Consider the following 15,821-nt stretch of genomic DNA (forward strand, 5'->3'; position numbering starts at 1 on the left):
TCTGATGTGTTGTGTAGGGAAACAGGTCTAGGTGGCCCTGTTTGAGGAGGGAGGATGGACAAGATGACAGATATCCAGAGGTCCCTTCCAACCTCAACCATTCTGAGATTCTATGATTCCATACCAGTTTTTCATACAGCTAATATTTAAAAATCTTTCTATGTTACTGTAGTTACCTTACAGCTAAAATTTTAATAAAGCTGGACAAGAATCCTGGAAAGTAGGGAGGAAAAAATTAAATAATCAAAATAATTACAGTAAAGATATACTCTAGGACTCATAACTCTGTATCATGTTTACTCCATTTTGTATTTTATAATGGGAAGTTATTAAAAAATAATACAGTTCCATCTGGATGAGCAGTACATAACTTTTTCAAGGGCAAAGGACCAGTCTGAAGACTACATATCACAAAGGTTCCCAATCCAGGCTTCAACTATGAGGATTTCCTAAATACAGTCAGCTTTCTCTATGAACCTTGACTTCGATTGTGACATAAAACTACTGAAGCAACTCTGAGAAAAGATGTTATCTAGACCCCAACACTATTATTCAGGACTCTGCTAAAATCAGTCCTGTACCGAATATTCTCCAGCATTTTTAATTCTAAAATGGGTCATTTTTTCTAGAGTCTTACAACATTGTCAAGCCTTCTGCCTCTTGTGTGTAATTTGGCCATGTAATACCAGCCTGATCACAAATAAGTCTGGGACGCTCCTCAAAGCTTTCATTTGAATAAATCTGCAATGAATCTGTTACTTGTTGGTAGCCAGTGAAAAGTATGTATAACTGGTTTCTTATCAGATCACAAGAGCGAGCTGCATTTTCTGAAGCTATTACAGTCCCTGGATTGATTTCAAGAGAAGCAGACAGGAAAATATTAGTGTCGCCTGGCAATGCAGATACAAATCAGCACAGTATTGTGAAATTACTTACATTGTTTTCTTGATTCCTGTTATTTTGAAGAAGCGTGATGACACAATTGTGGATGAAGAAGGCAAGTGTAAGAACCCCTGTGAGCTGAGGGAACAGAATTCTAAACTCTAAGGGACGGAAAAAAAAGTGTTAATAACTTACTTCTTTGAAACAGATAAGGCCAAAATGCAGAGGACATACAATGCTGTGGAGTTTCCTGGCAGAAACATGAACCTCCATGTTGAAATGCGACAATCTACCTTACCTTTGACCATAGCCAATGCAGGTATTTAATCAGGAAGTGCAAAATGCATGAAGACAGTGGTTGCTATATAACACACCCTCCAGTCAAGTTTCTCGAGAGACCTCAACCATCAAAGACTATTAGGGTAATCTAGGATTTACACATACAAGTTTTTCTTCTTTTCAACAGTTTAACTGAAAAGCATTTTTGAGGCAGGAATTGATTGCAATGAGGCTGTACATCTATTGGTCCCTGAACAGGGGGATGGGGGGAAGGAATAATTTGCTCTGTGAGCATCTTTTGTTATTAAGAAGTCACATACGCTATCAAAGGAAAAATGACATCTGTAGATGTTTAAGAGGTTCTGCTTACAAACCAGGGCATAAAGAAAGGCAGAGCAACTGCTTGTCTTACCATACAACTTACAACACCTATGAAAAAATTGTTTATTTTTTTGTTTCCATGGGAATAGCATTGCTCTGCTTCTTTTAATACTTGAAGGATTATGTTCACAAGATTGTGTTTCTGGAAGTGCCACAACTGGTCTAGGAATTCATCAATGTATAACATTATTAAAGCATCACCTTTGTTGGTATTAGAGAAGGATAGATGTACTTCTCAGAGTGTTAACAGCAATTGCAAATCCCTGAGCTAGCTCAGCTTCTGGAAAGCATCCAGCAATATAGCAAAACACTCATCAGAGGCTCACAAACCCTTACAGATCAAACCACAGAGAGCTCCACGCAAATATATTTAAACAAGATTTCTCTAAAGTGCTATGAAGTCATCAAGGTAAACATACCCCAGGCAATTAATGAAGAGCTCATCCAGGTTGAGAGGACATGCCTTCCCTAGGGCTGGATTCACTGTATCTTCAATACCTAACTAGCATGATGTGCTACTGACAGAACTGAGAGTGCAAGCGACTTCTGGGCTTTAATCTCAATAATAAAAAGCAAACTGACAGATTCTGAATCTCTTTCTGTGTTTTGCCCATCACTACAACAATCATTAGTAGCTGGATTTGTATGCATTTGCTACATGTTTTGTTTATCTCCTATCAGCATTGCTAAAATAATCAAACTACTGGTTGCTCCACTTCTTAGTGACCCGCGACACACATATCATCCTATAACTCGTTTTAGACTAGGACCACTTAATAGATCTTGGGCTTCAAGATCTGTTCAAGATGCCTAAAACCTGATTTCTTAGACTTAGGCTGGTTTCTAGTTTACATGGGTTTGTTAGTGAACCATAGTTTGGGCAAATTTTCTCCTGCCCTCTGAGGAAGAGTCTGTAGATATGAGGCATGTGAGCACTTGAAGACTCTCTTCTGAGGCAGTTCAGGTTAAAACCACATTTCCATGCTGGCAACGGAGCAAGACCAAACATCGTTGTCTATCTACTGTCTGAGCAGCACATGCTTGAGTACCATTTTTACCTACAGATAGCAATAAAAATAATACCATACAAAATAAATTAGGTCATTAACACAGACGCCAATCATCCAGTGCTCTGAAATCCAAATTTTTAAACTGGAGACAAAAGCAGTTTATAAGTCCAAAAATTCTGCCTAAATGTAAATGCAGTGATGGAGGAAAACAGCATAGATAGCCCTGTTTCAGAACTACCTACATCTATCTTTAAGTTTGTACTTATGGTGCAGTAGTCAGGAGGATTCATAGGGAATTACAGAGATAATCCAGTTCATCCTCAAAGCATCTGCTTTGGTCTTCCACACATACTCAACAAAACTTGCCTGGCTTTGAAGACTCAGCCAGACAATAATGTTTTTTTTAATTGCTGAAGAAACAAAGAATAAATAAGCTGAAGAAACTGTTTTACATAGCCTTTTACTCGTTTCTTGGCATTCAGGTCTTGAAATAGGGTTCTGAATGCCTAGCTGAGATGAGGAAGGAATGACCTTCAGCAGTTGTGGAAAAATGAACAAACAGATTTGATGATAGCTAGGGGCTGGGCGGCAGAGAAGGGGAATACTGGGTTTTGAGCAGACCTCTTTGCCAAACATACATGGAATACACTAGCTAAACTGCTTATTCTGGTTATTATTGTGTCAGATCAATTTCAGTTCAACTAGAGAGCTGAATCAACCCACAGGGAGTGGCAGAAGACAAAGTAGCTGCAAGACCACTTTAACTGTGACGTGAACATGCTTAAATCAGTTGAATTTCATATCAGTAACTTTACTCAACTAACGACTATCTGTAGCTTAATCAATGAGTTGTTACTCTTGTTGCCACAGTGAGTTACCATGATTCCACAAATTAGATCAGATTCTATTAGAAACAGGGGAAAACTCTGGTGTTTCTTTTTTTTTTTTTTTTGATCTCTAGCTTGCTACAGTAATTCAAAACCCATCCCAATGTTTTAAGTTATTCTTGTTTTCTTCTCTAAGTCTACATTACTGGACCTAACAATTGTCTGCAACCCATGTGTAAAACTGCTAGTACAGAGTTTATTGTGACTGGGAAACTAGAAATGCCCAGACCCACAAAGGAAACCCTAAGAAGGTGCATATCTCTGAATTCTGCCTTAAAGAAATAACTTTTACAGAAGGACAAAATACTCGTTTCTAAGAGTAGGAGGAGTGATACAATTCAATAGCACAGGACACAGCTCCTTGAAGCTAACTGGTCATACCACCCTGCCTGCTGTAAAAGGTGGTGAAAAAACCACTAAGACCTCTCATTCCAGGCCTCCTAAAACAAGAAATGGATCTCTTTAGACTATCTGTTCATGCCATACCACTGTTTATGACTGTGACATCTCACACAGTAATTTGTAACAGTAATTTAGAAAGAATAAATAGCCACCACAACAAATTTCAAGAAAAGAAAATAAACATACTGGAGAGCTAATGGGTGCTTAGAAGAGAAGACCTAAGATTATGGACTAAAACCTGACATAGATTGGGAAGTACAGGAAAATCATACTCGTAAATTACGGTCAACGAGCTATTTGATTTAAGCAAGACAGCATGTGAAGAACTCACAGCACCCTTCCTAGTCAGTCTGTCTGCAAACTCTCTGTCACACGATATATGTTGGAGACACCTCTGATGGGCACTCCTCCTCTTCCCCAGTGTTGATACTGTCTCCTAATTAAGGAGCATCACAGGGAAAGGGATTCCTTGTCACTTTGTCACAAGGCTTCCTTCCTGAGCCTCCCCATGCAACATCAGACAGCATTTCTTCACTTTATTCATAGCACAGAGGTGTTAAAAGGGGAATAAGAAAATCATTCATGAACTGCTTTAAAAAAAAATATCTTAAACCCCATCATATATTTGCTTCATTACTGCATTTTATGTATCTTACCTGGTACAAAAAAGTCATTCTCTGTAAACCAGTTGTACTCTAAGTGGATTCCCAGATGAGCAGCCTTTACAGTAACCAGAAAAACTAAGTAGACAACCGAAACTGTACCTGGAAAAGACAAGAGCCATGAGGCAGTAGATAGTATTTGTGCTGTGTTTCATTCCTGCTCCATCCAACTAGCCCAAACACTCAGGGTTGGTATACATTCTTAAAAGTACAGACTAGGTCTAAATTTTATTTTTCTTTATTTCTTTTATAGGTCAGACAGAAAGAATGATGCACTTGCACATAATGCAAGCTTTCAGTATGTTGAATGTTTTCCAGACGCTGCACTAGTGACAGTGGAAGAAATACCCTGTAATCCCTGTTGCTGGGCAGGTAGGGAGGTCTCTATGCAATAACAGATCAGTTACAGCTTCAGCTGTCAAGATTTAAATCTAACATGAGAGAAACTCAGCCACAGTACTGCAGCTATTACAACATCCATTCCGTCACTGACTTTTTGAAACAAAATGGCCCACTGAGATATATGAATGTTTACTGCAACTGTGAACTTTACACTGGGAGCTAGAAGCTGATAATGGCATTTGATCACTACCAATTTGAACCTTGTCTTGATCATAACCTTGGATAACCTTGATCATAATACTGGACTTGCATTCCATCTCATTGGTTCAGAGGCATCCGGCAATACTCTGCACAGCTAGAGGACTACAGATAGAAATTGTGCAGCAGTAATTAAGGCTACTGCAATGCAACCTCATGGCCAGTAATACTGCTAGTCACCAGAGAACCGTCTATAAGTAAGTAAAGACAAAGAAACAGCATTTTTACAGTTTAAAATGCAGATTCAGATAAGACATGATTTCATTCTAGCAGTACCTCCAAGGTCAAAAAATAAACTGAAGATATTATCATTTGATTGCACAGAGCATAGCCAAGCAATTAAAAATATATAAGGTTCTGTACTTAAGGATCAGCTTAACAGCTAAAACATTCTGTAGCTTCCTAATGATTTAGGTTTCTGTAGGTGTAAAGATACGTAAAAGTTCTTGATTCATTAAAGTTTTCTTCCATTTTTTTCTTGTCCTATCAACTTCCAAGGTTTACAAAAATTAAGGCAACTTTGAACAGCTGAATTACATAATAATAATTTACTGAAGCTATGAGAAATTTTGTATTTTAATACTCCGCTTCTCAAATAAAAAAATAGTTGCCTACAATAATGTGTTTATTTTAAAAACATACAGCTAGATTGCACTTAATAAAATATTTTCTTATCCCTAATGTTATATCTAGTCTACATAAAAACCTTACTTTTTACACAGAAGCACTATCACCTACACAAGTTCCTGTGCTGTATTTTCATTTAGTGGTTCCAACAACCACAGACCCAAGCTCTAATTAAGTGTCACACTGGAACAGAGGACAAACTAGACCCTCAATTCCCTGTCCTCTACCTCCTTTACAATACATCTCCACGATTTTCAATCCATTCTGTGATCTCCATTTCCCCTTTTCTTCATCCTGGCCTTCAATGCTATGCCCTCAGACCTGTCCTACTCCATAAACTGTGACCAACCCCACCCATCATCCATGCACTTTATCCACTTTACCAAGCCCATCTGCCTTGGTCTTCTATCTCAAGACACCGAAGCAAGGCAAAGTCACCATTTTTGTCCTTGTAGCACAGAATAGGCTGGGATATTTGGAGCTGGGGCAAAGCACAGCAGCAGCTTACACTGATTGACTGATGTTGTGATTAATTAATCAACTGATTGGTACCAAATGACTTCAGGTCAGAAGCCAGCAGTGTGCCAGTGTCCTGGCCTGTATCAGAAATAGTGTGGCCAGCAGGACTAGGGAAGTGATTGTCCCCCCTGAACTTGCCACTGTTGAGGCCCCACCTTGAATACTGTGTTCAGTTTTGGGCCCCTCACTACAAGAAAGACACTGAGGTGCTGGAGTGTGTCCAGAGAAGGGCAACAAATCTGGTAAGGAGTCTAGAGCGCAAGTCTTATGAGGAGCAGCTGAGGGAACTGGGGGTGTTCAGTCTAGAGAAGAGGAGGATGAGGGGAGACCTTATCGCTCTCTACAGCTACCTGAAAGGAGGTTGTAGTGAGGTGGGGTCAGTCTTTTCTCCCAAGTAACAAGTGATAGGACAGGAGGAAACGGCTTCAAGTTGTGCCAGGGGAGGTTTAGATTGGATATGAGGAAAAACGTCTTCACTGAAAGGGTTATCAAACATTGGAACAGGCTGCCCAGGGAAGTGGTGGAGTCACCATTCCTGGAGGTTTTTAAAAGATACATAGACATGGTGCTTAAGGACACGGTTTAGTGACGGTTTTTGTCAGAATTAGGTTGATGGTTCGACTTGATGATCTTAAAGGTCTTTTCCAACCTAAATGATTCTACTCTATGATTCTACTCATTGAAGTAGCTTTCACTGTTTTCTATACATTCTAGCCACAACGAACCAATGCTTTAATAATATTTGTTACCTACCCAGGACATTAAATTTTGCAAAGAAGGATGGAGATTTCAGATTTAGCAGGGGTAGAAGAACAGCAATCAGGTAAAATGGTACTGTTTTTGATTTGTTCCACCACTCCTCGAAGAGTTCAAAACCTGTATCGTTGCCAGAAGAGAACATCACACTCCTGTTCTGTGGTGGGTGACCACTAGCAGCACTTGGACAAATGACTGGAAGAAAAGAAAAATATCCTGAGATGAAAAGGGTTTTAATTGCACAAAATCTTCACAGCCAAGATCCCATCATTTCTGGATAGTTTTACCTACGGCCAATAGGACCACTCAAAAGCAATATTTGACAACTCAGTTCCTAACTTCTATTTGTTTTTTTATCAGGAGTTCAGCACTAAGATTTCACTGCTATGCACTTTGCACTCTAAGCTCACAAGTGCTATGGTTCTTTCAGCTGAGCACGACAAAGACACTAATTCATCTTAAGCCTGAGCTGTGGCACAGGATCAGCCTTCAAGGTCACATACCTATAAGTAGGTGTGTTCAGTGCCTACATGCACCTGCTGGAATCAAGTCACAGCAACACACCTCTGCATCTGGCTGCCTATTTGGCATTGTAATCCGTCCCTGCACACTTCAGTAAGATCATATGAACCAATCTGCATGTGCATCTGGGTATAGAAGAGCCTGTATTACTGTACATTGCTCTGGGAACACAAAATGAGGATGATAAGAAAGCTACTATAACAACTGTCAGGTCTAAAAGTCCTCCACTTGAACTAAACCACCTTATCATTGTAGTGCTGTGCTAGGTGCAAGTACATTACTGAGAGACAACACAACAGAAGCAATTTAAGGTATGCCCCCGTAACACTGCCAAAAGGGAATGTCACACTCCTGTTACACCATGGCTGATCAATGGCAGCACCTGAACAAGTTGACTGGAACAAAACCAAGCAAACAAAAAGATCCCTTGATAAAATGTGTTTATTTCATTTCTGCTAAAATCAACATTTCTTTCTACCACATGCCTACAAAGTTATGTGTTGAAATATGAACCTGTCTTATTGTCCTCATAATGTCTTTTCAATTTTTGCATTCCCACAATACTTGAGAGCCTCCCTCCCACATTGGCTGCACACTTGTTCTATTACAAATGCAAAGGTGTAAAAAGTGTTCTGTCAAATTTCTTGAGAGACCACTATGTTACTTTACTTCCAGTTTTCTCACTTGCTTTCTCTCCATCGCTTGTAAGAGGATTGTTTCACAGACCTTGAAAAATGCTTTTGTTCTTACTGATGTCCTTGCCTGAATGCCCTGCCAAGAGTCATTTAAGCATCTGGCAGCCCTTAATTTTGTGAAGCAGATGCTTTAAATCTTCCAGTTGCTGGAGGATGCAGTGGAATATTGTTGTCTACTTTGTCCCCAAGATACACCCCCTGCTGCATAAGAATGGGACAGAACAGCAGAAGCAGGAGAGAACACAAGAGAAAGAGCACTGCCGCAGCTATTGGTGCCTTGCTGGTAAGGACTGTAGGAGGAACAGGATTCAACACTACTTCAAATGCAAATGAACTGGTTTTCAGAATTATTTCTCAACTTCTTTGCCTGACTCCAACAGCTGTTCTCCAGAAACACGTCTGCAGCCAGTGTGACACACAGCTGTCCAGCTGGGACTGAAATGTTTCCCCATTCCCACAAGCACCCAGGATAGAGAAATTGTTCTGCTTCATAACTAAGCACATCTTCAGCTGCTACAGATGGGCAGAAACACCAGAGGCTGACAATGTGTAGCTCCTGCCTTCATTCTACATTATTCTGCCTACTTAAGAACTCTCAACAGACTTCTATTCATAATTGACTGCAGTTTCTTCCCTGAGTCGTGCAAATGTCAGACTCCCCACGAAACACGAGCGGACAGTCATGTAGCTAGCCTGACACTTCTTTCTTTTTGTGCTTGGCATCATTAAATCTGTTCTTACAGCCTTTTTTTTTTTAAATAAGAATGTTGCTGCAGAGGTGATAAGGAGCAAAGATGCCCCAGCCACGATTTTAAACAGTAAACAGATCTGATGCACTTCAATTTTAGGGTGCGAAAGTTAAAATTCCTTAAGGCAATTCCTCATTGTGCAACTACAGTTAAGAGGTCTAACATTAATTGTTTTAAGCAGGATCTATCTGGGTACATGCAAACTTGTAATTTGCTTTTTAATCCTCATTCCCACCCCTACTTACTTTCTTTCTTTCTTTTTTCCTTTTTTCTTTTTCCTAATTACTGAGCTTTCCAAGTGTGTGTTTATTTGTGGAAGTACAAATTCCAGACAGAAAATTACATTTTTTTTAAAAAACAGGTATTTCGAACTTACGATATACACTTTAAAACTGGAATGTGGTTAGGCAAGGAAACATGATGATGTGCCTTTAAACCCACAGCCTCGACCTAAACCAGGAAACGCAATACTAGTAAGTGCTTCTTACCTTTGTTACTTCCATTCGTGCCAGGAACAATATCTGTTACATTAATGTCATGAACAAAGTCTGAAAAGAAGAAGAAAACCTTACTATCCATGTCCCAAACCTGCTATTAGGCTTCTATCTGTTGACTTGATGAAAATTAAATAAGGAAATATTTTGGAAAATTACATCAGAGGTGTGATACGGCAGCTTCCACTCCCCCCAGCCCCGAGTGGGTATTTTAAAACCTTTTTTTAGAAGTGTTTTCAAATAACCCCCACTGCACTACTTTCTTCTCAGCAGCCTGGTCCATTTATGAAGTTCCCAAGCCTCCCCTCCCAGCTGCTCATTCCTGTTCCCCCAGCACACCTCCACGTGTCCCAGCTCCTCTGTCTACAGCGTTGTACAGCAGGTTAGCAAGGAGATGCATCTTAAAACCAGCCTCTTTCAGGACAGAAAAAAAGTGCATGCAACCATACCCTTAGTCCAGATGGTATCATACGGAAAAAGCTTCCCCTACTCATTTTTCTAATGTCTTTTTTTTTCAGAAGAGGTTCTGTGGGACGCTTTTTCCATGTTGTATTTTAAAGCAGGTAATCTCTGGAAAAAGGTTTAAGTCTCACTGTCTACAATCATCTCTAGTAGTACTTTGTTTCCAGTACGCTCCTGTGCTACTTTAATGCTCTGCCACAACAGGTATTTTCGACTTTATGCAATTTCACAGTATGAGAGTACTGGATAGATGTTTCTTTATATTTATGTATATATACACATACAGAAAATGCCCATCATCTTAGAAACTTAATTACTGTGTTTCTGGTTAAAATTTGCTTCTGCTGCACGTGGGAGTATTATGCACACAAAAAATCAACTGGGGCAGTAGGCCTCAAATTTTTAAAATGCAGTTAACAGCAGCTTGTTTCTCATAAAGAGAGGACAAGTCTTGTGGGAAGAAAATTATTTTTTGTTTCTTCACTTTGATTTATGACACCCGGAATCACAACTGAGTTTCTCATACTTACTGATATCAGTTCAGTGTATAAAACAATCAGAAGATTTAATTAAAATCATTTGTCACCTCCTCACTTCACCACTGTTTTGTGCTGCTACTTAAAAAAATGTATTTAGTGTGAAGCCATCAAAAGAACTGATGGCTCTTAGGGAATTAGAGCACCTTAAAACCAGTTATAAATGGACAGCCAAAACTTATGTTTCCTCTGTACTTAAAAAGTGTTTTAGGACTAGCAATTGCATTTGTGGATTTATTTCTGTTTCATGAAACAGAAGAAAGCATGGGACACTATGTTAAAAAAAAAAAAAAAGACAGGATATCATACTTGGTTTACAGTTCTTGCACTCTCTGTGTACTACTAATTTCTAGACAATTCTCCCTAAGGAAAACAATTTGTTCCCACCTAAATTGCATGTGCAGACTTTTTAAAAAGTCATCTGAGTATACTAGAATTAAATACAGTAGCCTGCTTAGAATAACTTAGAAACACATGGCTGGAAGATGCCATTGTGTCAAACCTACATCCTGTTACCCATTTTACAAAACTTAGTGATTATGTAGCCACAACGAAAGTTAGGACAAGAATCCAATGACTGAAGTTATCACAGAGCAAACAACTTCAGTGAGAACCCCTAGCAAATACAGGTAAGTAATAAAGTACCGTGCCAGTCTCAGAGAAAAGCAGGACCTTTCTCCTAGAAAAGGAACTGTCTTGATCATTCTGAAGTTTGCTTACTAGAATCAGCGTTATTTGGTTTACAATAATATAGGATTAAAGTGCTAACCTTATTTAAAAAAACCCCACAAAGTCTAAAATGAAATTTAACAACATCTGAATTAGGTCAGCTGTAAAATACATCAGTCATTAACCAATAAACTAAAGTATGTCCTTCAGGGATGGTAGGAACTCTAATTAAACATTGTTTAAGAGGTGTAAGTGTCTGTGCTGTTATTTGCCTTAGAGATTTGTTAATTACCTTCAAAATAGAAACTCTTAAGTCTTAGATGTGCTATTTAATGCCATGAGTCAGATTTTCAGAGCTCTGAATTCCATCATTTAATCCCACAACTCTATATACCTAATTGATTGTATCCACAAAAGCTTTCGTGTCTGTGCACATACGAGGCTGTATGTAAATAGTGAGTATGTTTTCTTTGATAGCAATGCCAGTCTAGGAATCATTCTTTCACAGTGCTATGGTTCATCGTTCCTTCAGGGACACTTGCTGCACTACGGCAGCATTCTAAGTGTGTTTGCTGGAATCTAGAATGAAACTACATTTTTTTTCATTAACTTGGATCATTTCAACAGCTTAGCCTGGTGTATGGCTGTTCAAATAGTTACAGCCATGCAAACAAGGGGGGCTGAAAATACAAAGTGGAAACAAGCAACTAGGTATGGGTTGTTCAACTATACCAAGAAGCCTCATTACAGACATGCAAATCAGATAATTGGTACTTTGTCTTTCATTAAAACCACACTTTAAGACAGAGATTGAGAAACTGGCTTTGAGGACATACATGACTGTGCCAGTAACTCCACACACAATTGCTTATTCTCACTTGGCTTTTCACCCAAAGCAACAGAAAAATCAAGATTAAATAAAACGGAAAATCCTTTTTCAGTACAAAGCCAAGTCTTGATCTTTTCATAAGGCAGCTGTAAACATTAACAAAAAGTGTTTACTTACTGTATATAAACTTTCCTGTGTTGAACAGAAAGTTGGACATAAGCACCCAATAAACAACCATGGCTCCAACAAGCGATACCATAGAAAATAAGAGGCTTGACCATTGACCAAAGGATCCAAAGTAATACTTGCAAACATCTGGGAATTCCCAATTTGAGGTATCTATTAAAGCTGAAGAAGATACAAAAATAGAAATATATCTAAACAAAATGTTATATTAGAATCAGTAGAACTCTTCATGAGAGGATGCATTCTTGTTTCAGAATATTCTGTCACAAATTCACAGTGCTTCCAAGGGCTAAGAAAATTGCTGTTAACTTTAAAGTATAACACTTATTAGGCGTTTGACTGAAGGAGCCTGAAGAAGTAGTGGCTTTTATTGCAGCCGTAATACTACTTTGTGTACTTCCAGAAGCACTGGAATAAGACATGGTGGCAAAAATGCAGCCTTGCATTTGCAGGCGTAGCCTTTTGCAGGAGTTATGGCAAAGTACGCCAGATCATGAACTAGTCCTCAACAATGCCCTGAAATGAGCTGTCAGAAACTGGAGGTCTTAACTGAACAGGTGAGGAGCTGGTGCATAAAAGCACCAACTACAAGAGCTGCAAGATGAGTTTTGAGCCACTGCCAGTGAAGCAATTGTCCATACACTGCTTCCAACACAGAATATATACAAATATTAGGGTACTACAGGCATGAAACAAAAGTGCATGCAGCTACAGCCCAGGCTGTTCCACTGCAGAACACGATCAGAAACACACGTAGTGAACTAGACAGTGCTTATGGAGAAGAAGGGAAGCCTCTAGCTCCGTAAGTCCCCAAACACTTAGTAAGTGTACATCTGAAATGTTGCTTGCTAAGAGTTTGGCTTTGGCTAGAATAGTTAGGTCCCAAGGAACTGAAGGATTATCTAATAAGGGAAGACAGACATTTAGCTTACAGAGCTTAGATCTAGACTACAAAAGTAGGGAGACATTCAAAGGAACAGCTTTTATTGGCATGTCACGTCTAACATATAGTAAAGATATAGACAAACAAAGAATCTATTAGATCTCTGTATTTCACGCTTAATGGAAATATTTGCATTATGAAGCTTTGTATCTCTTACGTATCATTTTCCGTGATTTCACAACTCTGTAGCAGCAATAAAGAGTCAAAATGCCCATCAGTAAGATGAGAATGATTCCAGAAGTAAAGCCTGCCTGTTAAGAGGGAGAAACGCAGTTTACTTTCTTTATCAGCAACACTACAGAAAAATGAAGAGCAAGCCGTGTTGCCAGAACCATTTTCATATGCATATATTTTTCATAGTTTTACCTGTTTTATTCCCCAAGGGATACTTAATATAGATGTACCCATCATTGTATTCCATATCATAAATCTAGGAAGAAAAGAAAACCACCAGTGAATAATTTAAGAAGCAATTTTACTTCATGCTATCCTCTTAGCTACAATAGTTATGAATACAATATAGAACATTCAATACTAATGCATTATCTGGCTAATATATGTCAAGGTGCTTCACATACATTGTCACTATACTGGAGTTTTTACCATAGCCATCTGTGCAACTGTCAACTTTAAAAGCAGTTCCTAATGGACTGTACACGTAGATTTCATCAGGAGCTGGAAGTACATGATCAGGAGCAATCTAACAAATGGATAAAAAACAAGACTTATTAGTAACACCAAAGACCAAAGTAACTATTGTCCCAAATACAGCAAGCCAACTGTTGTAAATCACAAAACTCTTTCCATGAAAAGTGCATTTTTTTAAAAAAAAGGTTAGATTACATTAATTTTCTCCCCATGAAAAAAACAGTTGATAGAATTTTTAGCAAGATAGCAAAAAAATAGATTTTTCTTCTGCAAAATGTCTTTGACATACTATGCACAAATCATGCTAGTTCAATCGTTGCAGCTGACCACTGCTTAAATCCTCTTACAGATGGGATAAATGAGTACACACATCTAGGCAGCCTGGACCACTGTTAAAAAATTCAAGGTGTTTGTATGTTTTCTTTGGATGGCGAAGGCATTGCACAAAGTCAACCGTAACTTTTGAAAACACTTTGTTAAGGCACTCAGCTACTAGATATTTACTTCAAAGCGAGCTGCAGAACAGTTCTCCCCCTACCTTTATTTGTGCTTCTTTTATAAACCTAGGCAGTTGAAGACCCAACATGCCAGAGACCACTCAGTTTATCTGGTCCTGTCTTTGCCTTACCAATGCCCTGTCTGAAGGAGACGTGAGCCTGCTATAGTAATGAATCCGCTTATTCATTGCTGAAGCTTCATCAGTGACTCTTTGAATGTCATCGTTGACACTGACTATGTTTGTAGGTTCCACATGAAATGGTCTAAAGGAGGGAAAAAAAAGAAAGAAAAGGAAACCCCTTAAAACCCTAGAACACAAGAGCCAACATACAACTCAGAGAACAGTTCAGCATCACTCAGGGTGAGTCTGTCATTCACTGACACAAAGCAAATGCAAAAAAAAAAATCACTGCCATCAGGGAAGCTGCCATCCATTAAAGAACCACGTGTTCTTATCATCCATATTAACATGGCCTCTTGTCCAGATTCTGCAGGGCAACCTAACGTCAAAATCCAGACCTAATATCCAGTCTATTAGTTTTCAACAATGAGTCACACCAGAACTACATGTTAATAAGCTTGGCCAAGCTTATTAGTGCTTATAACTGGTGTTGCTAGAAGCAGTGATGAGGAAGAGAAGTAGAAGCAGAAAGCATGAGAATGCAGAAGCAGAAAAAAGAGAAAAAGAGAGGAATGAGTGGTGGTAATGAGGACCACCTATGAAAAGACTAGGAACTACTAATCTAGGTAAAAACACTGTATGAAATTCTGCTTAACGGGAAGCAACCAAGCTCAAATAAGTCCATGTGCTCACACTATTTTTAAGCCAATGCAACCAGGAATGGAGTTTGTCAGAGCACGGAACAACAGATGTCCGTTTGCAGTTCTGAACTACTTCAGAACTTCCCTTCATATTTAGTTAAGGTAATCACAGAGAACAGGACTGTCAGCAACAGATGGTCTAATCTCTAATACAGAGATGTACAGAATACAGGTGGTCTCCGCTCCCTCTTCCTCAGCTGAGTCAGACTGCAGGTATGGTCACAGCCACTAAAGGAGAAAGCAGCCACACCACATGGCACTTGTTTTCTCTGCACACATGCAGGTACAGAGCAATCAGAGTGAAAGCTCCTCCTAAAGTTACAACATAATATAAATCTAGCTTCCTGCAAGGGGTGCTACAGGAAATATGCAACCTAATCAAGATATTGCAGAGATTTTTTTTTTTAATCAAGTATCATTTACTTCCATACAGGCAAATGTGACATTCACTCTTAACACTGACAGGCTAATTTCTCAAACAAGAGAGGGGATACTTGTGACCTGTAAGCCTTCATACAGGGTTTTGGGGTTCCCTCCCTTACACCAGTGCCTTTAATTCCTAAAGCAATTTCAACAGCTTTCTGATATTCTTCTTCCAAGTTGATGTTTAAATCACTCAGAAACAAGAACCACCCCAAAGACAGAACCCACAAAAGTACAGATCACAACAAGTTTCAGGCTACCAAAAGCAGAAATTAGGTCAGTAATAAATCCATGCCATCTTTCCTGTAATACGAGCGAAGCCTACTTGAACTGTTTTCCA

The 15,821-nt window shown here is 39.0% G+C and overlaps 1 protein-coding gene across 5 annotated transcripts in view; it reads right to left on the reverse strand.

The window, feature by feature from the left end:
- The window catches only part of SLC38A9 (solute carrier family 38 member 9), a 49,758-nt gene that overhangs the window by 18,420 nt on the left and 15,517 nt on the right, over nt 1-15,821 (reverse strand). For 3 of the 5 annotated variants that reach the window (XM_074570299.1, XM_074570298.1, XM_074570296.1), the window contains 9 exons: nt 14,367-14,499; nt 13,669-13,790; nt 13,457-13,520; nt 13,248-13,341; nt 12,139-12,309; nt 9,460-9,519; nt 7,003-7,200; nt 4,498-4,605; nt 937-1,043 (listed from right to left, as the gene is read on the reverse strand). In XM_074570299.1, coding sequence (XP_074426400.1) covers nt 937-1,043; nt 4,498-4,605; nt 7,003-7,200; nt 9,460-9,519; nt 12,139-12,309; nt 13,248-13,341; nt 13,457-13,520; nt 13,669-13,790; nt 14,367-14,499 — 1,057 coding nt within the window. The remainder of the gene's footprint in view (nt 1-936; nt 1,044-4,497; nt 4,606-7,002; nt 7,201-9,459; nt 9,520-12,138; nt 12,310-13,247; nt 13,342-13,456; nt 13,521-13,668; nt 13,791-14,366; nt 14,500-15,821) is intronic. The other 2 variants (XM_074570300.1, XM_074570301.1) reach the window with 2 other exon arrangements.

Source organism: Larus michahellis, chromosome Z (genome assembly GCF_964199755.1).
Source record: "Larus michahellis chromosome Z, bLarMic1.1, whole genome shotgun sequence".
Classification (NCBI taxonomy): Eukaryota; Metazoa; Chordata; class Aves; order Charadriiformes; family Laridae; genus Larus; species Larus michahellis.